The sequence below is a fragment of the Euleptes europaea genome, chromosome 14 (genome assembly GCF_029931775.1).
Source record: "Euleptes europaea isolate rEulEur1 chromosome 14, rEulEur1.hap1, whole genome shotgun sequence".
Lineage (NCBI taxonomy): Eukaryota > Metazoa > Chordata > Lepidosauria > Squamata > Sphaerodactylidae > Euleptes > Euleptes europaea.
In genome coordinates, this window is record NC_079325.1 from 12007224 (window position 1) to 12031693 (window position 24470).

The following is a 24470-nucleotide window of genomic DNA, read 5'->3' on the forward strand; positions in this document are numbered from 1 at the left end:
TAAATACTGAGTGGTGGATGACCAGGTTGTTAGCAGTGTCTCTTCTGGGAGCCAGCGTGGTGTAGTGGTTAAGAGCGGTAGTTTGGAGCAGTGGAGTCTGATCTGGAGAACCGGGTTTGATTCCCCACTCCTACACATGAGCGGCGGAGGCTAATCTGGTGAACTGGGTTTGTTTCCCCAATCCTACACATGAAGCCAGCTGGGTGACCTTGAGCAAGTCACACTCTCTCAGCCCCACCTACCTCACAGGGTGTCTTGTGGGGAGGGGAAGAGAAGGTGATTGTAAGCCGGTTTGAGTCTCCCTTGTGGTAGAGAAAAGTCGGCATATAAAAACCAACTCTTCTTCTATCTCCTTTTGCCCAGTTAGCAGAAATAGTTACGACTTCTCATGTGTGGGAATTTCAATAATTGTACTCATTCTAAGATATAACTGTCTGAAATCATCCAGCCACTTCAACAATTATATCAGGCAGAATGTGTAATCAGTTTTTAAATTGCCTTCTTCCGCATCTTATTGCATTGGCACTGTTTTTAAAAAAAACAGACTTAACAGTTATCTGGGGTTAGATGGCTAAAATGTGTCAGAACGTGTCTGAGAAACAAGCATAAACTCAGAATATTCTCACATCAGAATCGTCAACTTTGGGCAAAATAACAGTGAAATCCTATGCGGAGTAACTCCAGTCTAAGCCCATTAAAATCAAAGGGTTTAGACTGGATTGACTGGGTAGCACTGTAACAGATGGCCCGTCTCAAGGATTCTAGATTTCTAATTTTTGCAAACCTTTGCAAGAATGTGTACATCATGCGTCAAGTCCAAAACTTAGAAATCCACCTGCTATTTAGGCTATTACAAGACATTCGGCAACCGGGTAATTTTGCAACAATTTCTCACAGTCTCCTTGCAAATTTCTGATAGCTTGAAGGTTAAACGTGGCTAATTTGCAAGTTGCCCTGACCAGGCAAGCCGGATCTTGTCAGACCTTGAAAACTAAACAGGGTCGGCCCCGCTCAGTATTTGGAGTCGCTATAAGTTGGCTGCGACTTGACGGCACTTTCCCCCACCAGATTGCAAGTTGAAGGGCTGTCATATAGAGGATGGTGCCATGTTGTTTTCTGTTGCCCCAGAAGGTCGGACCAGAGCCCACGGGTTGAAATTAAATCAAAAGAGTTCCCGTCTAGACATTAGGAAGAATTTTCTAACAGTTAGAGCGGTTCCTCAGTGGAACAGGCTTCCTTGGGAGGTGGTGAGCTCTCTTTCCCTGAAGGTTTTTCAGCAGAGGCTAGATGGCCATCTGTCAGCAGTGCTGATTCTATAACCTTAAGCAGATGATGAGAGGGAGAGCATCTTGGCCATCTTCTGGGCATGGAGTAGGGGTCACTGGGTGTGTGGGGGTGGGGAGGTAGTTGTGAATTTCCTGCATAGTGCAGGGGGTTGGACTAGATGGCCCTGGTGGTCCCTTCCAACTCTATGGTTCTATGATTCTAAGTTATGTTGGGGCATGATTTTGCATGCATGGGTTCAGTGCCTGAATCTGCATCCTCAGGAATGGAAAGCTGATAAATTAGCAGCTAGCAGCTGTCAGACGCAACTATTTCTGGCATCATGGATATATATTTTTTAGAGTTGGAAGATCACACAAGTTGTCATAGCTGACATCTACGAGCTACCGGCTCATCTTTTAACTTGCTCCCGGGAATACAGATGTGGGGGGAAATTGCTGTGCGTGGAACATTCGGTGCCAACATCCTGTGAAAACTAGCCCTAAAAGGAACTCTTTCTGTAGAATAGATCAGCCTGATAATAGTGGCTGTACTGTGCTCTGGCTAAGAGAGAGGGCTGTAGTCATTCACTGCTACATCTCACTGCACATGGAGCGCTGGAAACAAACCGCTCTCTTGCATTTTCAGGATTCAAGAGCATCTCAGGGCATATCCGAAAGGGAAAATGTGAAGGGACAGGCACAAAAGAAAAGTTTCCTGGGGAGCCATTTCACACCATTCCAGAGGAGCCATTTCACACCGGTTCCAGCCTGCTTTGTTGAGAATGCCCAGGGGCAGGGAGAAAGAAAAGACTTGAAAGACAATTCCTTCCTCCGATGGAATGGGAAGGACTTGACAGGAGAGTGTTTCAGGGCTCAAAATGTTTCTCAAGCATTTGATCTAGGGTTGCCAACCTCCAGGTGCTAGCTGGAGATCTGCTATTGCAACTGATCTCCAGCTGATAGAGATCAGTTCACCTGGAAAAAATGGCTGCTTTGGCAATTGGACTCTATGGCATTGAAGTCCCTTCCCTCCCCAAATTCCACTCTCCTCAGGCTCTGCCCCAAAAACCTCCCGCCAGTGGCAAAGAGGGACCTGGCAACCCTAGTTTGATCAGGGAGGCTAGTGACTGTTCCCATGAACCTGAACCCAAGGCTAAGTCAGATATGCAGTGCAATTGTAAAGAGAGTAACTCCGATCTAAGGCCATTCATTTCATTGGACTGAGCCTGGAATTACTCTGCCATAGGAGTAAACACCTTGCACTCGAAATGCCAACTGACATCGGATCGTGTCATTCTGACACTGCCTGCAATTCTCTTTTTAAATGAAAAAGAATATGGAACCTAATTAGCTTTTGATAGTTTGGTCTCAGCTTCCTAAAGTAGGGCTCTGAAGATTATTCCCTAATAAATAATCTCAAACAATTGCAGGAAAACTTAGATTCAATCCCTCGTATCCTTCGAAACTCACTGTGTGGCCGTTTTGTATTCCTCAAATTAAAGACGGTCCTAAAAGTAGAAGTCACAATTGCTGTCCTTCACTAAAATATTCCTCCACTATACTTTAACAAGTTCTTAGTGGGCTAGCAAAAGCCACAAGGCATTCCAGGCCCTCGTTTGCAACCAGAACGCTAATGAAAATCAGGACTATCTCAACGCAAAACTACAGGAGTGTCCTCTAAGGTCAAAGGTAAAGGGAGGGCATGGGAAAGGGAACGAAACCCATCCTGTTCCAAAGCATTGTCTGCCAGCCCCTTTCCAGGCATCACTTTGTACTGGCAGCTTTGGAGACAAATATTTATCTTTGCCAACCACCTCTGAATGTTTCCTGCCTTGAAAACCCTACCGGGGTTGCTATAAGTCAGCTGTGACTTGACGGCACTTTACACACACACACACAGTTTGGATTGGTCTTTCCACTTCAGCGAGCAGTCACAGAACCTGTATAGGAAAACCTCGGCCTTTGCAAATCTCAACCTGCCTGCCTGGCCCAGCTGTGGCACGTTTCAAGAAAGGGGATGTTTGTCAGTGAGGGGGTGGGATCAGGGTTGCTTCCGGGTTGGGGCAGCCCTTGGCAAGATGCTGTCGGGGCATAGCCCAACATAGTGAGGGTAGGCAAGTGGACAGAACCTGCAGCTGCTAGTTTCCATGGCTTCTCCATTGCTCACCTGGGCAAAGAATAAGCAGCAGCTATCACTAGCCCTTCCTCTCCTGCTAGGGTTTCAGCTCCGGGTGGGAAATACCTGGAGAACTTAGGGGTGGATCCTGAGGAGGGTGGGTTTTGGGAAGTGGAGGGACTTCAATGGGGTACAATGCCATAGACTCCACCTTCCAAAGCGGCCCTTTTCTCCAGATGAACTGATCTCTGGAGGTGAGCTGTTATTCCAGGGGATACCCAGGTCCCACCTGGAGGCTGGCATCCCTACAACTAATACAGCTACCCCATCCCCCTAAAACTTCCTCTGCTTGGAGACTAGAAGGAGATGGCCATCACAGCCAAGCTGGCTAAAGCCCTTGGGGATACTGGGAGGGGGCCTCCCTTTTAACAAGCAGCTTGGCTCGCTTGCTTGAATTATTTGGAGTAGATACCTGCTACACTGGCACCTGCTGTTTGCACATGGCACTCTTTCACCTTGAATGTAGAAATCCTGTTCCAGTCATTTGCTATAGGAACTGCCTGCTCACCTGGATCATCGTGGAAACCTGTTCAGAATACCTATCGCTTTGGAGGCCGGGTGGTGGTATCAGGGAACAAGGCTTGTAGAGATTCCTATATTTGGGTGTTGGTAAGACAGTAAAGGCCTTCTGTAAAGCCTCCTTCTTCTTCTTCTATCATATCTGCTCCCATTACCAGTTTTTATTTCGCTTACTGCTGCTTTTTTTTTTTTGTACTGCTGCTCTTTATAAGTGTCATCGCTTTGACTGTGGGGTTGGCATTAATATTATCTTCATTTGATATTGCATTGTGAGAGAGAGAGCAGACCTTGCCTTTGGTCTTGCTGGGTTTAACATCCCAGCACGGTGTAGTGGTTAAGAGCAGCGGACTCTAATCTGGAGAACCAGGTTGGATTCCCCACTCCTCCACATGAGTGGCGGACTCTAATCTGGTGAACCGGGTTTGAGTCCCCACTGGTGGGTACCTCGGGCTAGTCACTGTTCTCTCTGAACTCTCTCAGCCCCACCTAACTCACAAGATGTCTGTAGTGGGGAGGGGAAGGTAAGATAATTGTAAGCCGCTTTGAGACTCCTTAATGGTAGAGAAAAGCAGGGTATAAAAACCAGCTCTTCTTCTTTTGGTTCTTCCCCATTACAACCAAGCCTTCTGTTCTACCAGTCTGAACACATAAGGGCCAGTGTGCAGGATCACTGCACTTCCATGCACACCCCTACTCCCTCTCCCACACACCAAAGCATGGTTTGCTCCTGCTGCAATCTTGACATTACTTGATTAATTTTTTCAGTTGCTCTAAAAGTGCTTTCATTGACAGTGCTTTAAAGCCGCCGCCCCAGCAAATGCTTCTTTTCTGAATGGCTCACAGCTTGCTCACACACCTTTGGGGGGAAGCTGCAAATACAACACATAGAATTTAATCGGCAAGTCAGACATCTTCTGGACTGACTGATGACCCTTGGACCTTATCTGTTCCTGGGAGCTCCCCAGCTGTGGTAATCACACCAGCAGAGGGCCTCTTTCCCTGGCATTGGTCCTCTATATCTTCAGCTCCAATACTGGTTGACCACAGTAATTCTCCTAGATCAGAGTTTCCCAAACTTTTAGTCATGGAGCACTTTCCAGGAGAGAAATTCATCACGGAGCACTAATTTTCACCTAGCACCTATATACTAAACCAAATGACAGTAGTATTTTTCTTTCCAATCTCTTCATGGAGCAGCAGGAGATGTTTTGCTTAGCACCAAGTGCTCCTTGGAGCACAGTTTGGGAACCTCTGCCCTAGATCAACATAATTGGCCACAACTGTTCACCTTACACTTCTCCTCTTCTTTTGGTCTTCCTTCTTCTTCAGCACAACCTGCTGCCCAGGTCCCTTTCCCTCCTTCCTTAATCTGAAAACCCCACCTATGGCTACAGTGTAGAGATTCTCCATCTTGCCAGGTCTGCCCAAATTCGCCTCAAGGACAGGTATCAAGGACAAATTGCATTATGCCACCAATGTCAGTGCTTGCAGGAACAAACTCTGACACAACTTAGTGCACCATCCCTGACTATTTCTTTCATGTGGCATGGTTGAGAAGGATATCAATGGATGCTTGTGGTGTTTCTGTCAGCCAAAAGAAATGCGCTTTATAAAAAGAAATTCAATAATTAGAAACGTTGCGCCCTGGATAACATGCTGCTATTTAGAGACACGGCTGATGTGTGTCTGAGTATAACGGAGGTGGCTTTTCAACAGAGATGAACAGATGTAAATATCCCCCCCCACACACACACACACACAAACACACACATGGATATTTATCCAGCGTAAACAGTATTTAAATATTGACCCATGTCCGCAAGCCTCTGTCATAAGGCTAATTTCCCCGGTTCCAGAAAAACAGGTCTCTGGAACCTCAAAACAGTGCTGATATTATCCTTTCAAATATTTTCAGGATTAAGGCATTCAAACAGCACATTGTGAAAAGCAGGGGGGAGGGCTGATCTGTAGACCACCCCCCAACCCCCACTGACTGCAGAGTGGAGGAAATTAAGGCCTGATCCTAATGACCAGTAGGAAGTAATGAGGGACCATTCACTCCCATCACTATGCAAAAGTTATGCCGAAGGGAAAAGCACAATAATGAGGCTCTATAGACATCAAATCAGGACGGAAAGAGCTCTTGAACTAAAAAGGCAATCAAGTGCATGGCATATTGGCCTTTTTGAAGGTGATTTCTCCCTCCCTTTCAGCGGGGTCTGTCCCTTATGCAAAAGGATTTCCTCAGTCTTTCAATCAACTTGCTTCTCTATGGATCGGCACAAGAGAATTTCCTGTATCTAGAAATGGAAGCAGGGTAGGGTGCAGGTATCCATCATATTTTGTCTGCAGCGAAGCAGAGATTTCAGATCGCACAACTAAGGGGAGCTATTTCAATCTTTAATCTTATTCTGCGGACACTGGCCAGACCATGTGGAATGCGCAGAGCTTCACTTTAATCCAAGAAAACAAATTAATTAAGGGATGGTCATCGTGTTCTTAAATTAAGACATATGTGGCAACTCCATCAACACTAAATAGGAATTTTAAAAATCAGTATATTTCACAATGGGCAGTAAGTGAGCCGTCAAAGACACACTACAAGAGAATCCAGCTGAAGAGTTCCGAAAAAAGAGGGGATTTTGTTTTAAGGAGGGTTTATCAAACTTATTATGTACAACATTCATTTTTTTGCAGCCGGGAAATTTCTGGATTTTTTGTCTTTTGGTCGTTCTGATATTAGCATGTACTGAGGATAGAAGTCAGTGCTAGCTAATGTTTTCCTTTTTAAAAATGTCAAGAGGAATGATAGAATACCATCTGTTAAAAAAGAAATGGGTGAAAGAACTAGTCAATGCAATTGGTAATTAGATAGGTAGATAAGCACACAGAGAACCCCATAATATACCTACCTCCATTCTCTGCTTATTTCCAAATAATAACACCAAGGAAATTTTGAGATGAAACTGTTCATGAATCCTGGCTACTCAGCTGGTTTGATAAGACAGAATTCCTGGCTTTATTTTGTGTCTGTTCTTTCAGGGGCTATGAACATTTCATTGTGTGTGTGGGGGGGGGGGGCAGGGGCACCAAAGGTAACCGGCAGCTGATAAAACGTATTTCATGCATTTTAAGACTGGGAAATTTGGATTTACTAAGCTTCTCTCCCCCACCCCTTACTACTGCCGGGAAGCCCTGGAAAAAAAGGCAGGAGAAGGTAACAGCCTAAACTCAAGATGGTGCAGAATGACTACAGATGAAAACAATTCACAGTGGGTAGCCGTGGTAGTCTGTCTGCAGTAGTAGAAAAGGGCAAGAGTCCAGTAGCACCTTAAAGACTAACAAAAATATTTTCTGGTAGGGTATGAGCTTTCCTGAAAGCTCATACCCTACCAGAAAATATTTTTGTTAAGGTGCTGCTGGACTCTTGCCCTTTTCTACTGGACTCTTGCCCTTTTCGTGAGCTGTGGCTCAGGAAAGCTCATACCCTACCAGAAAATATTTTTGTTAGTCTTTAAGGTGCTGCTGGACTCTTGCCCTTTTCTACTACTACAGATGAAAAGTCATTCTTGGAAGATATGTGCATTTTAAAAAAATGAACACAGCTCTTGATTGCTGCACGAGCTGATCAGAGGCCCCGAAAGAGTTAACGCCCAGAGAATAAGAGGGGAGGGGGTGTTTTGGGTTGACACTTAAACAAGAGAGGCGGGTCTTCCTGGCTTCTGATTGGCTTCAACTCCCATCCAAAACCTCCCCCCCCCCATTTCCATCTCCTCCTCCTCTCTGAGTCCCAGGGGAGGGGAATGTGGAATAGTGAGAGAGATCAAAAATAAACCTCTTATGTCAAAGCCGGGGGAAGAAAGTATAAATACAGAGGTCTCTGCTGGCCGCTTTGGTGCTTCAAAGTCTTTGGAAGGAGTTACCCAGGGAGAGAAAGAGGGGGAGAGAGAGAGCTTCCTAGGGAGGAACTCTCAGAGAGGAGAAGGGCAAGGAGAGGAAGGGAGAAAACTCAGCATCCCCCCCCCAGCGCCTTTCAGCTCAATGCTCTTTCCCAAGCAGACAACTCGCCTTTATTTTTCATTTTTTGCTGGCGCTGCTGCAGTTTCAAACTATCCTGACATCTTCCTTGGAAAAGTGGAGATCGGGTACCAGAAGAAAGCCTCTCGGTGGAAGGATTTCCCCCCCGCTCTCTCTCTGCCCACTAGGCAAACTGCTGCTAAACTTGGCGAAATAAAGCTCATCTCTCTCGCTTTGTTCTCTTCCCTGCCAAACTGAATTTCCCCTTTGTAGAGCGGTTGCATCTTTGTTTCCCCCCCCCCCGTCCCCCAAAGCCTGCGTTTTTGCAAATTTCTCCTAAAGCAGCGGGGAGGTTTGCATCTCCCACTGCCTCTACTTCCCTCTCTCCCTCTCCCTCTCTAAACTAAGACCATTTGCTTCTTCCCAACCGCTGGCATCGATGCCCCTTCCTCTTCATCAGCAGCCCTTGTCCGGCAGGCTGGCACCTGCTGGCACCTCCGTCCCCTGGCTGTGGCTCTTGACGCTCCTTCCCCATGCCTGGGCACTGCCCGTCCAGAGCAGCGGCTTCCAGGAGGTGGTGCCAATCTGGACCGCATCGCCTCCGGAGGGCGAAGGGCACCTCGCCTTCTCCGTGGCTGCCTTCGGGAAGGCGTTTGCGCTGCAGCTGGTGCCCGATGCCAGCTTCTTGGCGCCTCGCCTGAAGATCCAGCACGTCGGCAGGGGAGAGCCCGAGGGTGCCCTCGCAGAGGAGGATGCCGGCACGGTGCGGAGGTGCTTTTACTCCGGGACCGTGAACGGGCAGCCGGACTCCCTGGTGGCCCTCAGCCTGTGCCAGGGCATCCACGGCTCCTTCTTGGCCGACGGCGACAAATACCTGATCCAGCCCCGAGGGAACCGCGGCGGAGACCCCCTGCGGCAAGCCCACCAGCTCCAGAAGCAGGGATGGGTAAAAGAGGGAGCGCAGGACGTCCCGAAAGGAGAGGCCCAGGGGGGACCCCACACTGCTGGAAGCAGGGCCAAGAGGTTCACCTCTGAGGCTCGCTATGTGGAGACCCTGCTGGTAGCCGACGCATCCATGGTCCGCTTCTATGGGGACGAGCTCAAGGTAGGGTGCTCTTTCGTGTATTCTCCTTAGAGGCTCGAAGCAGGTGCATGTGGCTTGTCCGGAGAGGTGGGAGACCCAGCAGGTCTTGGTGTCGCAATGAAGCTGGTATCTGGAGCTGGGGAGGGGCCGTGGCTCAGTGGGCGAGCCTCTGCTTGGCATGCAGAAGGTCCCAGGTTCAATCCCCGGCATCTCCAGTTCAAGGGACTAGGCGAGTAGGTGATGCGAAAGACCTCTGCCTGAGACCCTGGAGAGCCGCCGCCGGTCTGAGTAGACAATACTGACTTTGATGGACCAGGGGTCTGATTCAGTATAAGGCAGCTTCATGTGTTCAGCACAGTGGCCAGTGTAGTGTGAACTGGGAACCAGAAAATCCTGCAGCTGTCTTGAATTCACTAATGCTGCTTCCACACAGTGGTGGACTTACATGTGCCTTCCATAGCTGCTGCAGCAACACAGTGTCTGTGCAGTTGTTTCCCTGGCCTTCTTGCCACCCTACCCCACCCCCTGTATCACCAGAGGGCTTTTTCTGGCTTTAAAAAAATCAATAATTGGCATATTGCTATATTGGTTTTTTTGATGTGATGTCACCCCATGGGTCAGGAATGACCCGGTGCTTGCACAGGGGACCTTTACCTTCTTAATAGTGTAAGAGGGGATGGCAGTCACTGGGGACAGAGGCAAGAAAAATGGTGCTGATGTGGGCAGGAGCATCAAAATCTGCACCTTCCTTTCCACATGGCGTGCAAAGGTGTTTTGATTGTGATACTTTCCCAAAAAGATCACACACAACCAGATTCAGGAAAGATTTCAGCAAGGCCAGGGAGAATGCAGAAAATGGAAAATTAGGGGTCGATGTCATCTGAATGGTCCCCAAAATAGCACTGTGGTAAGGAAGAGGGGGCAAAACACCCATGTGGAAACGGCCTAAGGAGCCTCAGATAAGCTGCCGCCTCTAATCCTCATCCCTCCACCTCTAACACGGGGACAAAAATCATACTGTTCCACATTGCAGGGCTGTTGTAATGACGACTGAGATCACGCATGTAAGCACTGTAAGGCACCGTATAAGTATTGTCATTAAGAAGAATGTCAGCAGCGGCTAAGAGAAGAGGTGGGCAAAAGGCTGTAACGGGGCAAAATCTTTGTGGGATAACCTCTCTGAGATTGTGCATTATTTAAGGGCGGGGCTATACGTCATCAGACACAGGGCTGCCTCTGAAAGCGGCATCCCTGCATTCAATTCTCCCCCCAATCCCCTATGATGTATAGTAACGCTGCACAATGTGACATCATCACACCACGCATATCTGTGCCCGTCTCTGCTTTCATCATTCGTCATTGCTTGTGGGGCCTAGGGAGTACATGATGTGATGTGAAGAAGCCCTGTGTTCAATGCCCCTACATGTTCATGAGGGAAGAATTTGACACGGGAATGCCATTATTATTATTTTTTTGCAACAGCCACAAGCGTCTGGTAATGTGTGTGCAGTTCCACCCTATCCGAAAACATGTAGCTTTTGGGAACGGGCAGCCATCTCGAAGGCATAAAACATTTGCAACGTAATCTATAAAGATCTTTGCATTGACCTAATTTTTTCCTTTCCTTGGGGCTCCTAAAGCATTCTATAGAAGTTGGAAGCTGGCAGATTAGCAGGATTTTGGTCCTGTAAACTGATACATTTGGCTTACCTATTTTCCATTTTTCTTTCTGGCGGAGACTGGTGCAGCAACTTTTTTCTGAAACCAAGCCCATGATGTGGTAACCATAAAACAAATACTACTATGTCAGATGTAAGCTTATCTACTTATCTTATTCAAGACTCTGCCTCTTATATATACACTCTGTAGTGTATGATGTCATTGCAGAGCCCTTGGAAGGGAGAAAAAACTTTGTTTAGCAGAACTGGGAAGGGTGGCAGAATCTGGCAGTCTTTGATTAACATAATCTCTCCCCAGAGGGCAGGTTTTTGAGCTGGATCTCGGTTCTATGAAGGGGAGATCTCAGTTAGTATGCCCCTTTCCTTCATGGAAGAAAAGAACCTGGAAATCTGTAGATTCCATAAGCTATTTATACGAGCAATTCTAAATGAGGCATTTAAATGTCCAAACGGAAAACTTTTTAGCTGCAAAAGGGAAGGCTGCAAACTTGAATATACTTTCTCATAGGAAAAATTAAGATGCAATTGTATTAAGGACATCATATTAAAAGGGAGAGGGAAACAGATGTGAGCTGTTCATTCCAGTGGTTTCCACTGAGAGCATGGGTGTCCGTGGTTTATTGCTAATCATCTATTGCTATGTTTTTAGGATGGGAATTATTTTGTCTGAGTACTTCATACCAAAAAGCAGATGGGTACAAATAAGACTGGTGTGTGGGTGCGTGGGGGGTAACTTTTCTGCATATATGGAGTGGGTGGGGTTGCAGAAACAGTATATTGTATGGTCTCCCTTATATTTTATTCATATAGATGGAAATGTAAACAGAATTGCTGATCTAGGAAGGGAAATCTAAGGCTGGAGAATTACAATAGTTTAAGATTCAGAGTTGAAAAGCCTGTCTGTCTCTCTCATACCCACATACACACACAATTCTTCAATACACACATCCATCAAACCTTTTTTACCAGAACTGAAAATAGAATGAGTAGCACCACAAAATGTGATCTCTTTTTAAAACAATTGTACTCTGTTTAAAATATTCAGCCCTAGAGTATTCCTAGACTACACATGGTAGTGATTTAATTTACAGTTTAGAGACATTATTAAGAGCCCCGTGGTGCAGAGTGGTAACTGCAGTCCAAGCTCTGCTCACAACCTGAGTTCAATCCCAACAGAAGTTGGTTTCAGGTAGCCGGCTCAAGGTTGACTCAGCCTTCCATCCTTCCGAGGTCGGTGAAAGGAGTACCCAGCTTGCTGGGGGTAAAGGGAAGATGACTGGGGAAGGCACTGGCAAACCACCCCGTAAAACAAAGTCTGCTAGGAAACGTTGGGATGTGACTTCACCCCATGGGTCAGGAATGACCCAGTGCTTGCACAGGGGACCACCTTAACCTTTTTTTAGAGACATTCCCTTATACTTTACACTGTTACAGAATTGGTAACTTGTGGATTGCCCTAAGGTCACACAGCCTTAGTTCTAGAACAAGGTTTAAATGGGGCTGGACAAGATGTTTTAGGCTGCAATCCCACTAGCACTTTCCTGGGAGTAAGCCTCACTATGGAACTTACTTCTCAGTAGACTTTCTTAGAATCACTCCCCCCATTGCTCTTCCCATTAAAAGCTGTTTTAAGCCATTCCTCATTATCTTGTATTTATCCAAGGAGGGGGCATATTACATGGTGTCAGAAGTGGAATACAAAACCTATTTTGTCAGTAAATTCACTATAGAATGGATTTGCTTCAAGCCTTTGGCTTAACTCCCTAGTCTTTATCTCCAACTGAAAAAAAAGTCTAAGTATACCTAACTCCATTTGCACATATTCATCCTACTACCGTCACGTCTCACTTTTCTGCCTTTGCTTCCTTCCATCTGCTGTATCCTTCGCATCCAAGATAGGTACTTCTTTCTTATACCATCCTGTAAAATGTCATCTACCTATTTACCTGAAAGGAAGAGTGGGGTTTTCCCCCTCAATATGCCATCAAGAAAAAGGGGGGGGGGTTCTTAAATTTGCATGCAAGTTACTATTATATACATTCATGAAAAGCCTTTTGTGTATGATCTTTTTTATGGGGATCATCTTACAGCCAGGGTCATTTTCCTATTGGGTAAATACAATATATTGGATGAAGCTGTAAGAATGGAAACTGTTGATAGGCAACTCACTAGGCTGAACTCTGGCTCAACCTATAGGGTCCCATTAGAGCCAAAACTCTATAATAACACTCTTGTATCCAAATGGAATCTTGGAATCTTGTCTACAGCAGTGTGATGTCCACAGGTCAAAATACAAATCACAAACACTGGAAGAGAAGAACAGAACATTTCCAAAAATAAGAATACTAGCATAAAAGTGCCTAGGTTTGAAAAGTTCTGACTTGAAAGGTTTTTCTTTTCTTATTTATTATGCACTCACTCTAGGATTTGCCCAGAGAGCAATCAAACTGTGAAGTGTTTGATCATCTTCAGATTTTGTTAGAGTGGTTATCACACAGGTACTCAAAATGCATCTGTAAAGAAAGGCTAAGTGCAATCAAGTATGCACATGCATTGGGAAGAAGCCTCTGTGGTTTTCAGGGTTTGTCACACACACCCCGCCATACACACACACAAGCAGGTATTCAGGGTTTGTCTCCCCCCACACACACACACACACACACAAACACCTCTGTTTCTGCAATACTAGGTGGGTGTTCTTTTTAGCATTTTGGCTACACCAGCCTGACTGAGATTTCAGTTCAACAAAGGGGGAACAGTATGTGGATCTTAGGGTTGCCAATCTGTCCAGGTAATAGCTGGGGATCTCCTGCTATTACAACTGACCTCCAGCCGATAGAGATCAGTTCACCTGGAGAAAATGGCTGCTTTGGCAATTGGACTCTATGGTATTGAAGTTCCTCCCCACCTCAAACCCCGTCCTCCCCAGGCTCCGCCCCAAAAATCTCCCACCGGTGGTGAAGAGGGACCTGGCAACCCTATTGGATCTGGGGATGTTCCCACCAGTTTGTGACACAATGCTAGGTTTGCCCACTGTGGGTTGGGAAATTCCAGGAGATTTTGGTGTGGGGGGTGGATCCTGAGGAGGGTGGGGTTTGAGGAGGGGAAGGACCACAATGGTGGGGTATAATGCCACAGAGCCCACACTCCAAAGCAGCCATTTTCTCCAGGGGAACTGATTTCTGTAGGTTGGAGATCAGTTGTAATCCTGGGAGATCTCCAGGCCCCAACTGGAGGTTGGCAACCCTTGTATTCCTTGGTGGTTTCCCATCCAAATACTAACCAGGGTCAACCTTGCTTAGCTTCCGAGAGATCTGACGAGATCAGGCTAGCCTGGGCTACCCAGGTTTAGGGCAGGCCATAATTAGAGATTTGCAAAAGGTGTATTCAGTGAGTGGCACATATCTCCTCCAGGCTCTTTTTCCCAACAGACACCCCCTGCAGTGTCGAACAGCTAGTATAGCCTTCGATAACCTCCTCTCCGATGACTAGAATTGCCAACCTCCAGGTACTGGCTGGCTGGAGATCTCCTGCTACTACAACTGATCTCCAGCCAATAGAGATCAGTTCCCCTGGAGAAAGTGGCCACTTTGGACATTGGACTCTATGAAGACCCTCCCCTCTCCAAACCCCACCCTCCTCAGGCTCTGCCCCAAAAACCTCCCACTGATGGCAAAGAGGGACCTGGCAACCCTACCAATGACAAATTGTTCCGCCACAATGCTGACTTAAAGCATTTAAAATTAAGGAGTGGGGCTTCACTCCAGGGCACATGCCAGACCTCAGCCCCAGACTTTCTTTTTTTTTTAAGCAATTAAACACTTGCCGCAGAGTGTTAAACTGCAGTACTGCAGTCAAAAGCTCTGTTCATGACCTGAGTTCAATCCTGACGGAAGTCGGTTTCAGGTAGGCGGCTCAAGGTTGACTCAGCCTTCCATCCTTCCGAGGTCAGTGAAATGAGTACCCAGCTTGCTGGGGGTAAAGGGAAGATGACTGCGGAAGGCACTGGCAAACCACCCCGGAAACAAAGTCTGCCTTGGAAACGTTGGGATGTGACGTCACCCCATGGGTCAGGAATGACCCGGTGCTTGCACAGGGGACCTCTACCTTTACTTACTCCTCCATCGACAGGATTCTAAGTATACAGAGCAGGGGGAGGGGGGAATATGAAATTTTAAAACTGTATAGGTTATGATTCATCTGTGTGGTTTGACCCAACCTGTTTCATTATCATTGTGGCAAGTCACAGTGTGGGTGGGCGTTCGGCCCCAGGCTGCCCCAGGGAACAGCTGTTGCTTCTCAACTGAGTGATGCAGGGAACTCAAAAGGGTCGGGCTTGTCTATTGGGGGTCTTCTCCTGCTTTACGTCCATGGACCATAACGTTCCCCTTGGATGAAAAAAATGGACAGATGAGCACTAGGGAACTGGGGTCAGGGCTCCTGGCTAGGGTTGCCAACCTCCAGGTGGTGGCTGGAGATCTCCTGCAGTTACAACTGATCTCCAGCCGGTAGAGACCAGTTCACCTGGAGAAAATGGCTGTTTTGGCAACTGGACTCTATGACATTGAAGCCCCTCCCCTCCTCAAACCCCACCCTCCTAGGCTCCGCCCCCAAAACCTCCAGGTATTTCCTAACCTGGAGCTGGCCACCCTACTGCTGGTAGAGTTGAATCCTACGCTCTCTTTTCTGCAACAAAGCTCTGCCCTGGGAACAGACAATAAGAGGAAATTCCAAGTAGCACTGCCCTCACCTGGATGGCCCAGGCTAGCCCGATCCTATCAGATCTCAGAAGCTAAGCAGGGTCAGCCTTGGTTAGTACCTGGATGGGAGACCACCAAGGAGGACCAGGGTTGCTATGTAGAGCAGGTGGTGGCAAAACCACCTCTGTTTATCTCCGTCCTTGAAAAACCCATGAGGGGTCACAATAAGTTAGCTGTGACTTGACAGCACTTTATACACACACACTGAATATATGCAAGGTGCCTTTCCTGCACTGCCAAGCAAGCTAGGCAGTTAACTAGAGATTACCAGGTTGCTTATTTATTATTGTTATATTGAAGCACCATTCTTTTAGAGTGTATTTTTAGAGTTGTATTTTACTTGTGTTTTATATTCCATTCTCCGTTGTTATTGAAGATTTGTTTTATTTTGTTGTAAACTGCCCTGAGCCCTGTTTTGACAGGGGGAGGGTGGAATACAAATAAAACAGTAGTAGTAGTAGTTAGGGTTGCCAACTTACAGGTACTAGCAGGAGATCTCCTGCTATTACAACTGATCTCCAGCCGATAGAGATCAGTTCGCCTAGAGAAAAGGGCTGCTTTGGCAATTGGACCCTATGGCATTGATTGTAGTCCCTCCCCTCCCCAAACCCCGCCCTCCTCAGGCTCCGCTCCCAAAACCTCCCACTGGTGGCAAAGAGGGACCTGGCAACAAAGTAGTAGTAAAAGTAAATGGCTTTAACAAAAGTTGTTGTCTGTTCCTGGAAACCAGAGATAGAGATACTGTATCTCCCAGGCCAGTTGTTACGGGAGTAAAGAGGAAGGATCCACACATAGTTGACTACTGAGTCAGTGTAATCACTCACACATTGGGCGAAAACGCACGGTCGCTTTATCCTCCTTTAATCCCTGTTTCAGCCAGGATTCAGCCTGGATCGAACGCATGCGTTCGATCCAGGCTAAATCCTGGCTGAAACAGGGATTAAAGGAGGATAAAGCGACCGTGCGTTTTCGCCCAATGTGTGAGTGATTACATCTGTTCCTTCATATGCTCTGAGTCCTAGGGTTGCCAGCGTCCAATTGGGGCCTGGAGATCTCCCAGAATTACAACTGATCTGGAGATCAGTTCCCCTGGACAAAACAGCTGCTTTGGAAGGCGGGCTCTGTGGCATTGTACCCTGCCGAAGTCCCTTCCCTTTCCAAGCCCCGCTCCACCCCTAAATCTTCCAGAATTTCCCAACCCAGAGTTGGCACCCCTAGCTCTTTCTATTTATTTATTTTTTGTAACATAGCTCAACAAAAAACAAATCAAACAATTACAATAATAAAAAGAAAAATAACAAAAAAATACAAAAGAGTATCAATTATATAATCTACTTAACATGATCTGCATTACAAAATTATAGATTTCAAAATACCCTTTTGACCCTCCACCCACCATAAAAAGTGACCCATCACCAGACTTCCGGAGAAGTGTCTAAACAGTATAAAGATTACTCTATTAACAATAAAATATATATAAAAAAGTAAAACTAATTTCTATAATTCACTAGCTAAATTAGTGATATCCATTTTTGCCAGTTTATCCCAATAGGTGATGGCCTTCATCCATGTCTTTTTGAATTCTTCCATATCTTTTCCGTGTAGGAATTCTGTTAATTTGGCCATCCTCATATACATCCACAGTTTCTCTAGCACCCCTAGCTCTGACACAGCAAAGAACAGAAACGAGGCCTAGGAATCAGAACGCCGACATTTCAAATGTCACGTTCTAGTCATCTCTTGATGGAAACCTGGCCTCTAGCATAAACAGATCTATGTTTTAACTAACATTTCCTGGGGCAAGCATTGGCAACAATACCTTGCACTAAATTAGGGAAGAAATTTAAAAAAAAAGCAGAATCCCAGTAGCCCACCCACAGATGTACTGGTGCTGCTGGGTGAGATGGAGGGAAAATATGTCCATGCCCGTCTGGTCTGGCTACACATGTCACAGAAACGTTGAGTCAGAAGCACCCATGTTTATACAGTTCTTTTCTCTCTCTTTATGGTCACATTTTAATTACTAAACATTAAAAGGTCAGGAGCCTTGTTTGTGAGTTATTTGCTAACTTTAAGTGGAACGGAGGACGGAGGCCCACACACGAAAAAGATGGCACGGGAGAAACAAGGCTGTTTGAGGAAGAGCCGGCTCTGTTTCCTCAGTTCGCATAACCGTGGTTTGATGTGGTGGTATAACCACAAGGCGACATTCCCTTCAATCTTGTTTTAGGACCTTTTTGCACGATGTCGCTGCTTATTTTCCCTAGGGTTGCCAGCTCTGGGTTGGGAAATACCTGGAGATTTTGGGGGTGGAGCCTGAGGAGGGCAGGGTTGGGAGAGGGGAGGGACTCCTGTGGCCAAAGCGGCCCTTTTCTCCAGGAGAACTGATCTCTATCACTTGCAATAGCGGGAGATTTCCAGCTAGTACCTGGAGGTTAGGAAAATAGTATAGGAGTGAAGAACATTTACAAACAAGGTGCAATTTATATAAACTACTGAGATACCTATATACATACAATGTACAAACACAGTATGTACAAAATATACAATCAAAGGGCTTCTCATTCATCTTGAATATTGAACTTGAACTCATTACTTACTTGGTACCCTGCTGAGACCTTTGAAAGACTTTTTGTCCTTTGATTGTATATTTTGTACATACTGTGTGTTGGTTATAGTGTGGTTACTTGTGTTTGTACATTGTATGTATATAAGTATCTTAGTAGCTTATATAAATTGCACCTTGTTTGTAAATGTTCTTCGCTCCTATACTGTTTTCCTAACCTTTGGTATTAGTATAGAGGTGCCTGTTTCTCCCCCAGTACCTGGAGGTTGGCAACCCTAATCTTGCCAGAGGTGGCAGGTCACATGACCTGTTTGCCTGGTGAACGGACTGGAAATATCCTCCCAGGAAATGGATGCCCCAGACACTCTGCCGTGGAATTTCATTGGTTGGCCTTGAACTGGTTACTCTCTCTCCACCTACCTCACAGGGTTGGTATCGGAATAAAATGGAGGAAGAATTAGGTACTTTGCAAGCCACTTTGGGTCTTCATAGGGAAGAAAAGTGTTGTATGAATAGCTACATAATAGTGCAGGGAATTTCCATCAATCAAGTTTCTCATAATTTTTAATAAGGATCTATTTTGAGGCTCTCTCTTTGTGGAGGGGCTTGCTTTGCAGAAGGTCAATCCTTGGTAGGGTTGCTAGATCTGGGTTGAGAAATACCTGGAGATTTGGGGGGGGTGGAGCCTGAGGAGGATGGGGTTTGAGGGAGGGGAGGGACTTCAGTGGGGTATAATGCCATAGAGTCTACCTTCCAAAGCAGCCAATTTCTCCAGGTGAACTGATCTATATCGCCTGGAAATCAGCTGTAATCCCAGGAGATCTACAGCCACCACCTGGAGGCTGGCAACCCTAGCCCTTGGCATCTCTATGAAAAGGATCTCAAATTCCAAAAATGTGTTTCTACTGAGATTCCAATCAGAGGAGACAATACTAGCTGAGCCCATAGTTTGACTTTCAGCTTCATATGTTCAACTGCACCCAATTCCAGTCAGTATCCATCCATTTCCCGTCATGCTTTTCTTTTGGCTTTCTGAGTCAGGGTCGGACAGCATCAGGAAGCTATAGAGCAGTTATGGATGAAGCTAGACTCTGCCTAGACTACTAGGGTTGCGAGGTCCCTCTTCTCCACCAGCAGGAAATTTTGGGGGCCGAGCCTGAGGAGAGTGGGGTTTGGGGGGGGGGAGGGACTTCAATGCCATAGAGTCCAATTGCCAATTTCTCCAGGTGAACTTACCTCTATCAGCTGGAGATCAGTTGAAATAGCGGGGGATCTCCAGCTAGCACCTGGAGGTTGGCAGCTCTAACTTGGATAGACTGATGCTTCCTTGCCTATAGGAGTAGATTGATCCTGGCAGCTTAAACCTTGTTTTTGCATCTGCTAGGGCCGCTCATCTTGAGGAGGCCCAGAATTAATATGCAGATTAAAAGGCATATTTGCAATTAAAGTGGTTACGGTCAGGTTCTGTCCAATGTCCCCCCCTCCAGTGGATGCAGGATTCTTCTCGACTTCCTCCCCAAAGTTTTATGTAATGTTAAACAGCTGCCTCAATACGCCTCTGGAGTGGTTGCTGGCAGAAGCAGCCGCTGATTATAAAGCACTCTGGTATGAAAAGCGCACCACACAAGTGAACATTGTTATGCTCAAAGCGAAGGCCGGGGACCTGTGTGAAATTTCCAAGCACTGAAGAGAGCGGCAGGCGGGCCCTTGAATGATATTATCGGGTTGTCAAACAATTGCTCACGTCTCACATTTAAAACAAACAGGTGACTTTGCTTCACGTTCAAGGCAAAATGTTTACTACAACAGCATTTCCCGGAGTAGCTGTGGAACGTTTTTGCTTCTGTACCCAAAATAAATGTACTGTTGGACGGAGTAAGAAGGGCCCACGCTTAGAGAAAGCCCACCTCTCTACATGAGTCACTGTTCTGGGCAAGCCTCTTGATTGGAAGGAGACATGCCCTGAACCATGACTCATCCAGAGACACAACATTCAGTGTCTTCTGTAGGTGGCTAGGCCTGCAGTCCTAAGACGTATGCCATATCGAATACAGAAGGACTTACTCTGGAGCAGACCTGCTTAGGATTGCTTCCTAATTCCGCTCTGTACCAGGAGTGATTGAATGCTCTACTCATAGCTGATGCTGAGATGGGAAAGGTTTACCCACCCACAGACTTTCCAGCAATTCCTAGAGAGGGCTGAAGGCAATTCCAGGTTTGCCAGAAGTGATGGCATGCCATTGGTGGTATGATGGCCATTTTTTTGTGGAAATGAGAAGTGGGGCAGAGAATTCCCCGCCACCACCAGGGGACTGGCAGCCCTCAAGAAGTGTACTAATCCAGCTTCCCGGAAGCATCTCTCCATATCAAGCTCTAGGGTTGTCAGCTCAGGGTTGGGAAATACCTGGAGATTTGGGGGGTGGAGCCTGAAGAGGGTTGGGTTTGCAGAGGGGAGGGACTTCAATGCCATAGAGTCCAATTGCCAAAGCGGCCATTTCCCCCAGGCAAACTGACCTCTTTCGGCAGCTTCGGCTGGAGATCTGTTGTAATAGCAGGAGATCTTCAGTTAGTACCTAGAGGTTGTAAGCCACCGTGAGCCCGGTTCTTGGCTGGAGAGAGCAGGGCAGTGAGTGGAAATAATAAACAACCAAATAAATCTCTGTTGTCTGGAGATCAATTAGAGTTCTGGGAGATCTCCAGGCTCCACCTGGAGTTTGGCTACCCTAGCCGACAGGGCAAGACTTTGAGGCAGAAGTCCAGGGCCCAGCTCAAGGGCTCAATAGGGGCGCCAAAAGTAGGCTGTATTTGAAATATAAATTACCATCTCAATGAGGTGGGTCCCACAAAGCCATTAAATCTCTAGCCTAAGATTAACGCCGTGTGGTGCACAGGCTGCTATTTTCACATTCCATCAAGGATCTTGTTCCATCAGAGCATTTATGAATGCTGCAAAAAGTTTTCATTCTGTCAAATGATGGGGTACTATTTTCTCAGTCTGCTATTTGAACTTCAGCTGTGCCTTAATATGATGCTTATTTTTATTCTATTTAGGTAACAGTAGGGTTGCAAGGTCCCTCTTCACTACCGCTGGGAGGTTTTTGGGGTGGAGCCTGAGGAGGGTGGGGTTTAGGGAGGGGAGGGACTTCAGTGCCATAGAGTCCAATTGCCAAAGCGGCCGTTTTCTCCAGGTGAACTGATCTCTATCAGCTGGAGATCAGATGTAATAGCAGAAGATCTCCAGCTAGTACCTGGAGGTTAGCAATCCTAGGTAACAGGCTGTTGTGTATTCTGCAGTTTTAAACTGTGAGCCACTTAGAGGGCTTTTGAAACTGAATTGGGAGGATGTAAATTAGCAAATAAATATTTTTTTTTAAAAAAAAGGATTGTTTTGAACTCTTGTAGGAGAATGCTCCCCCCCCCCCATCTCTTTAATTTAAAAGTCCTGTTGGCTTTGAAAACAGTCCCGTTCCTGACTGAAGGAAGGCCGGCTGCCCCAGATGGAGCAGAGCCTTTGGCGATTTGCAATCGTGGGAAGCTTGGGCGCACATCCTTGGTGTGAGAAGAAAGGTGCTGCTTGCGTTTCTTCATCTCCATCTGTGAAACGTTGGAGGGTATCAGTGGGCAGAATTCTGATCAGGAAAGCAGCATCCAGCGCCAGAGAGGGAGTCCTCAACCTTTCCAGCTGTCTCTTGCCCAACTACTGCCTGCAGCGTCCTCGAGCTGCCACCTGGATTTGTGTTAGGAGATTCCTGGCTCGCACTTCAAACTGTTGAAGGAGGTGCGATATTTGAGGCGGGAGCCAAGACATCTGCAAAAAAGGGGGGGAAGAAGCAAACCTCAGCACTTTGGGAGATGGTCTTGTAAACAGTGTTGGTTGGCTGCTTCACTACCCTTCCCCAAGGCAGTGATTCCAAACAAGCAGAATTTTATTGGCTGTATCCTTACTAGGGTGCAGTGGTCAGTGTTGTGTGGTCAGCAGTAGCCCAGCTTTCTCTCGGGCACACTCGTGACTAGGAAAGGCACCGGATTTGGTTTTGCACCTTATATAGGGTTGCCTCCAGGTAGTAGCTGGAGATCTCTTGCTCGTACAAGTTATCTCCAGCAGATAGAGATCAGTTCGCCTGGAGAAATTGGGCCCCTTTGGCAATTGGAGTCTGTGGCATTGAAGTCCCTCCCCTCCCCAAACCCCACCCTCCCCGGCTCCACCCCTAAAACCTCCCGCTAGTGGTAAAGAGGGACCTGGCAACCCTAACCTTATAGCCTCAGTGTCATGTCAGTGATGTATGGCAGAGCCCTTGCACCAGGCGTCCCAAACATGGTGCCCCAAAGTCAGGGGAAATTTCAGCCCAGGTCTTCCCGTATGATTTCCAGGTTTCCTGGTATAGTGGGAGACCTTCCAGCCCCCGCTGCCGTTGTCCTCTGCCGTTCAGCTAGGCGGTAGGAGGACATTCCCTGGCAGAATGGACGGGGCCTGATCAGCGTATCTGGCAACCCAGAAGTGACATCATCCTGTCAGGTGATGCTCTAGCGTTTGCCCCCAAAGGCTACGGTTGAACCGTAGAGTTTTGGGTGAATGCTAGATAGAGTTGCCAGCTCTGGGTTGGGAAATACCTGGAGATTTTTGAGGCGCAGCCTGAGGGGGTGAGATTTGTGGAGGGGAGGGACTTCAATGCCATAGAGTCCAATTGCCAAAGCGGCCATTTTCTCCAGGTGAACTGATCTCTGTCGGCCGGAGATCAGTTGTAATAGCAGGAGATCTCCAGCTAGTACCTGGAGGTTGGCAGCCCTAATGATAGAGCATCACCATCACTTCCAGATCATGCCGTAAGTGACATAATTGAGCTGTGGACACCAATCCCCTCTCCAGTTATAAGTCCTTGCCTCTCCCGCCTCCCTCCAGTTACCTGGCAACCCTACAAGTCTCCAGCCCTGGTCTACCCATATAGCCCACCAGCAGGATAATTGGATTTATAGCTATTTCAGAGAAAGGTACAAGACTCCTACCCTGTAACAAAGTGAAATGTTGCCTTTCAAATGTGTGTGCGTGTTTTTCACTTGATTGCAAAACTCTACCCTCTCCTGGCCCGCACACGATTGTTTTGTTAGCAGTCCCGCTCCAACGTTGAATTTTTGCCTGATTTTGATTTGCTGCAGCTTAGTCCAGCTGGATTTCCTAACAGGAAGGCCGTGTGTTTACGGCGTCCCTCACCTCAGCGAGAGCCGTTAATTCTGTCTCAATTAAGGACCAAATTATACTTAGTCTGTGTCTTCGCTAGCCCAGTATGGTCCATCCTGGCTGGTGGTGGCTCACCAGAGCCTCAGCCAAGGTGCATACAAACAGATGTTCAAATGGGGAGGCAGTGAAGTTTTGTTTTTTGGTTCCCCTGAGAAATGAGCCTTGTTTTCCCCTCCCTTTGTTTCCTAAATGACACTCGTTCCTGCCTCCATCTTCCGTACCTACTGCTTGCCTTTTATGATTCATTTTTCCAAACACCTTGTTGCAAGGTCCTCTGACTAAAAGTTCAATCAGCAGCACCTTAATTTTGGTAAATCCATTTTGCAAACCTGCTCTTAGGGTTGGTGGGGAGAGGTGGCTTTGTGTTTCAGTTGATTTCCTCCCGATTTGCCTTTAGATATCAAATCAAGTAACCACTGTTTCAGCATGCTTTTGACCATGGCGGGGAAACCATGGTTCAGGTTTCTGAGTACAGTTTGGTTGGGGTTTTGTGGTGCCATCTGCTGCTGCTGTTTTTTGGTCTGCAATTGTGTTGTTGGGTTTCTGATGCATACTTGTGGTACTGCTAGGGTTGCCAGCTCCAGATTGGGAAATACCTGGAGATACTGGAGGTGGAGCCTGAGGAAGGTGGGGTTTGGGGAGGGGAGGGACTTCAGTGGGGTATAATGCCATGGAGTCCACCTTCCAAAGGAGCCATTTTCTCCAGGGGAACTGATCTTTGTCACCTGGAGATCAGTTGTAATAGCAAGAGATCTCCAGCCACCACCTGGAGGTTGGCAAACCTAGCCACTGCTAATGCCCCCCCCAACGGGGTGGGGGGGATGGGGGAGCCAACCAATACAGTGCACAGCTGGTTTCTGGTAAAGCTATTAGAACCAGTTTTTTCTCAAAAGTTATCCTTCCAGGATGACTAGCCTACAGGGAGGGGCTATGGCTCACTGGCAGAGCCTCTGCTTGGCATGCAGAAGGTCCCAGGTTCAATCCCTGGGACCAGGCAAGTAGGTGATGGGAAAGACCTCTGTCCGAGACCCTGGAGAGCTGTTGCGGTCTGAGTAGACAATACTGACTTTGATGGACCAAGGGTCTGATTCAGTAGAAGGCAGCTTCATGTGTTCAGGTGTTCAGGTATACAAGTTTGGACCCACCAGCAGAGATCTTCCTCAGTCCA

General features: G+C 47.0%; 1 protein-coding gene across 1 annotated transcript in view; it reads left to right on the forward strand.

Annotated features, from left to right (window-relative positions):
* Nucleotides 1-8416: 8416 nt before the first annotated feature.
* Nucleotides 8417-24470, forward strand: part of ADAMTS8 (ADAM metallopeptidase with thrombospondin type 1 motif 8) — a 31945-nt gene continuing 15891 nt past the window's right edge. Inside the window, exon 1 of the mRNA XM_056860869.1 lies at nucleotides 8417-9082. Within this exon, the coding sequence (XP_056716847.1) occupies nucleotides 8417-9082 (666 nt within the window). The remainder of the gene's footprint in view (nucleotides 9083-24470) is intronic.